The sequence below is a fragment of the Egretta garzetta genome, unplaced genomic scaffold, assembly GCF_000687185.1.
Source record: "Egretta garzetta isolate BGI_Z169 unplaced genomic scaffold, ASM68718v1 scaffold241, whole genome shotgun sequence".
In the NCBI taxonomy this organism is placed as follows: domain Eukaryota; kingdom Metazoa; phylum Chordata; class Aves; order Pelecaniformes; family Ardeidae; genus Egretta; species Egretta garzetta.
This window is the reverse complement of record NW_009258675.1, coordinates 248,128-250,786: the sequence shown is the minus strand read 5'-3', so window position 1 is coordinate 250,786 and position 2,659 is coordinate 248,128. Positions and strand designations below refer to the sequence as shown.

Sequence of the window (2,659 nt, the reverse complement as noted above, 5' to 3'; positions counted from 1 at the left end):
AAGTGGCAACCAGCAATTGTAGTCCAAAATACCTGCCTGGTTTCCAGTTAAGTGTTACGTTTCACATAAGCAAATTAAAGATCACTTTGCTTCTCAGCGTCTTTACTTAAAAGACATTTAAATCTGTGCTTTTCCACACACTTATTGCTGTTCAAACTATTTACCTGTAAAATAAGCTGCTTTTTTTTTTTCTTTCTTCATTCTTATGGTATTCATGTGAACAGGTACTTTGGGATAATGTCGATTTTCTCCCCAAAAGGGACACCCCAGCCTAGTCACCAATCTGCAGTAGATGTTCTTACTCGAGACGGAGGGGCTGGCTTTACCTTTCAAAATGTTGGCAACTGCACTATTGTATCTGTATGACAACGCTTCACAGCAGCCAGCCCAATCCTAATCTCTCGGATCACACTTTTGGCTACATACTGTGACCACTCTGTTTACACTGTAAATAAAACAATAACTCTTAGAAACAGAGAGATTAGTAAATCGAAGCACTGTGCATTTTTAACAAAGGGCAGATGCTATTTATCTTTATGATACAGAAAGAGAAGTCAAGAGCTAACCAAACTGACAAACGTAAGGGCACTTGTAATTTGTTTTGTCACGCTATCAGGAACCCCACATTACGATAAAGTATCACAGCATATGCAATATTTACGATGATGAGCTTTTTACATGTAGTATACCGCATGCTCAAAAGCTGCATGCTCCAGCTACTCCTTAACTGCATATGACAACACTGAACTGAAAAATTCACAAAGGTGACTGTAGTAGTTTCATTTCGAAATAGCAGTTTCATTGACTAAACTCTTCTACTGAGCATGACCACAGCAATACTCAGGATTATTACTATTTTATTTACCAATTCAGTAATGAAATAACACGTCCCTTAATGGAGAAATACTGGATCTATGTTACTGAGGGGGTGGGTGTTTACAGGAGGACAGAGAAAACACCACTGACTGCACCCATTTATACCCTCGATGCCATTAAATGAACAGAGAAACGCCACTCACGTCCCAAGTACTATTTTACATTCACAATGACAAAAATGAGGGTGCAGTTTAACTCTCTCTTCTCTCATCTGTTTATGAATTGCAGCCACCCCATAAACACCTATCCCTTGTTCAGACTGGAAAACCGTGGCAGGCTGGGGACAGGCGGTTGGTTGTTTCATTTTGGTTTGAAATGCAGCAGTGAATCGCAAGTGGACAAAATATTTTGTCATGAGCTTACTCTCGGGATGGTTGACACGATAATAAACCAAAGCAGACATTATTTGTCAAACGTTAAGGAATTCCGATACTGAAATCTTGCTGCCTTTGGGGGTCAATAAAGAGCAACGTTATAAAATATGCTAAAGTTAGCAGTTTGGGCTGCTAATTTCACATGCCTGCTTCACCAACGCACAGCTAAAAATAGGTAAAACAGATAAGAACACAGAACAAAGAGATGCACTGGACAATTATCTTTCTACTAGCATAGTCTACTTCATTGTGAGCTTTTTAACCCTTTTTACTTCTGAAGGACACATATTTTTAAAGCGTTGCTCAAAGGGATTTCAATCTACAGCTGAAATTATTTAAATATAAATTTTATTCTTCTTAGTGTTTTCTTATTCCCTTCCTAGTGGGATACAATAATGAGATTTAAAATATTTTAATAAGGGCATCGGGCTACTTGCCAAGGGGCTCAAATGCTAAATAAGAATATTTACATCTTCTGAGACCCAGGAGAAAGAATCAGGGCGATGTACTTGAAACACGTATGTTCATTGCAAATATTATAGTTAATTTTAATTCCTTGGGAAAAGAGCACACATTCACTTCAGTTTATCAGGCCTCGTTATTCTCAATGAGGCTAAAGGGATGATTATCTTTAGCTGCTCCATCATGGCCTAAAAGCAAACATTCTTCCTGATAAGGACAACAGTTATTAAAATATAAGGCGACGTTAAATTGTTTAAGTTACAACAGGTGAAATTTTTAAAGCCACTGCTGATAACAGTGTTTTCTACAATTATTCTTTCCAGATCGGTACTATGAGTGAAATTCTGACTTTTGATTTTAATTTTTTTAAAAGAAAACAAAGCAGCACAGCAGACTGACTCATATCTACACAGTAAATGGGCTTATTCTCTGCTTTGTAGCCTTCTTTTGGTATCATTTGCTTGCAAAATGATAATGTTTATAAACAGAATCGACATTCTGCCTCCTTACGTCTGGGGGAAGGGGGAAAAAAAAATCACCTTCAGATTAACATGATAATTTATGCCAAGTAATTCTGGAGGCATATTTGTAACATCACCCCATGCATATTATTCATGTTACCTTAAAAACCAGCAGCAATCCATAAATGCATTTGCTAGCACATGCTTAAAAAAAAAAAAAAAAAAAAAAAAAGAGGAGGGAAGAAAGAAAAAGAGAAATTTGAATTTTACGGGGAAGAGCCTTACCTCTCAGATACATAGCCCGTCCGCAGATTTAGCAAAATCATTTCAACAGCCAGGCCTTAAGCACTGTTTACAGCAATAAAACGCCGCTTTTAAACTTCCTGTTTATTGAAATATTAGCTTTTTTTTTTTTTCCCCCTCCATGGCACTGGACCAGCATTTCTCTGCAGCTGAAAGCCAGGGCACCGCTCAACCCCAGAGCGA

The 2,659-nt window shown here is 37.8% G+C and overlaps 1 protein-coding gene and 1 long non-coding RNA gene across 5 annotated transcripts in view; one reads left to right on the top strand and one right to left on the bottom strand.

Annotated features, from left to right (window-relative positions):
- The window catches only part of CTBP1 (C-terminal binding protein 1), a 256,527-nt gene that overhangs the window by 66,621 nt on the left and 187,247 nt on the right, over positions 1-2,659 (bottom strand). Inside the window, exon 1 of one of the 4 annotated variants that reach the window (XM_035888639.1) lies at positions 2,459-2,518. The exons of 2 other annotated variants lie outside the window; for them this stretch is intronic. In XM_035888639.1, the coding sequence (XP_035744532.1) occupies positions 2,459-2,471 (13 nt within the window). In that variant the 5' untranslated portion in view covers positions 2,472-2,518. Of the gene's footprint in view, positions 1-2,333; positions 2,355-2,458; positions 2,519-2,659 lie in introns of those variants that run through there. One more of the 4 variants, XM_009648866.2, reaches the window with a different exon arrangement.
- LOC118451663 overlaps positions 2,458-2,659 on the top strand; it is a 15,492-nt gene continuing 15,290 nt past the window's right edge. The window contains exon 1 of the long non-coding RNA XR_004841181.1: positions 2,458-2,523. This is a non-coding gene — a long non-coding RNA (uncharacterized LOC118451663). The remainder of the gene's footprint in view (positions 2,524-2,659) is intronic.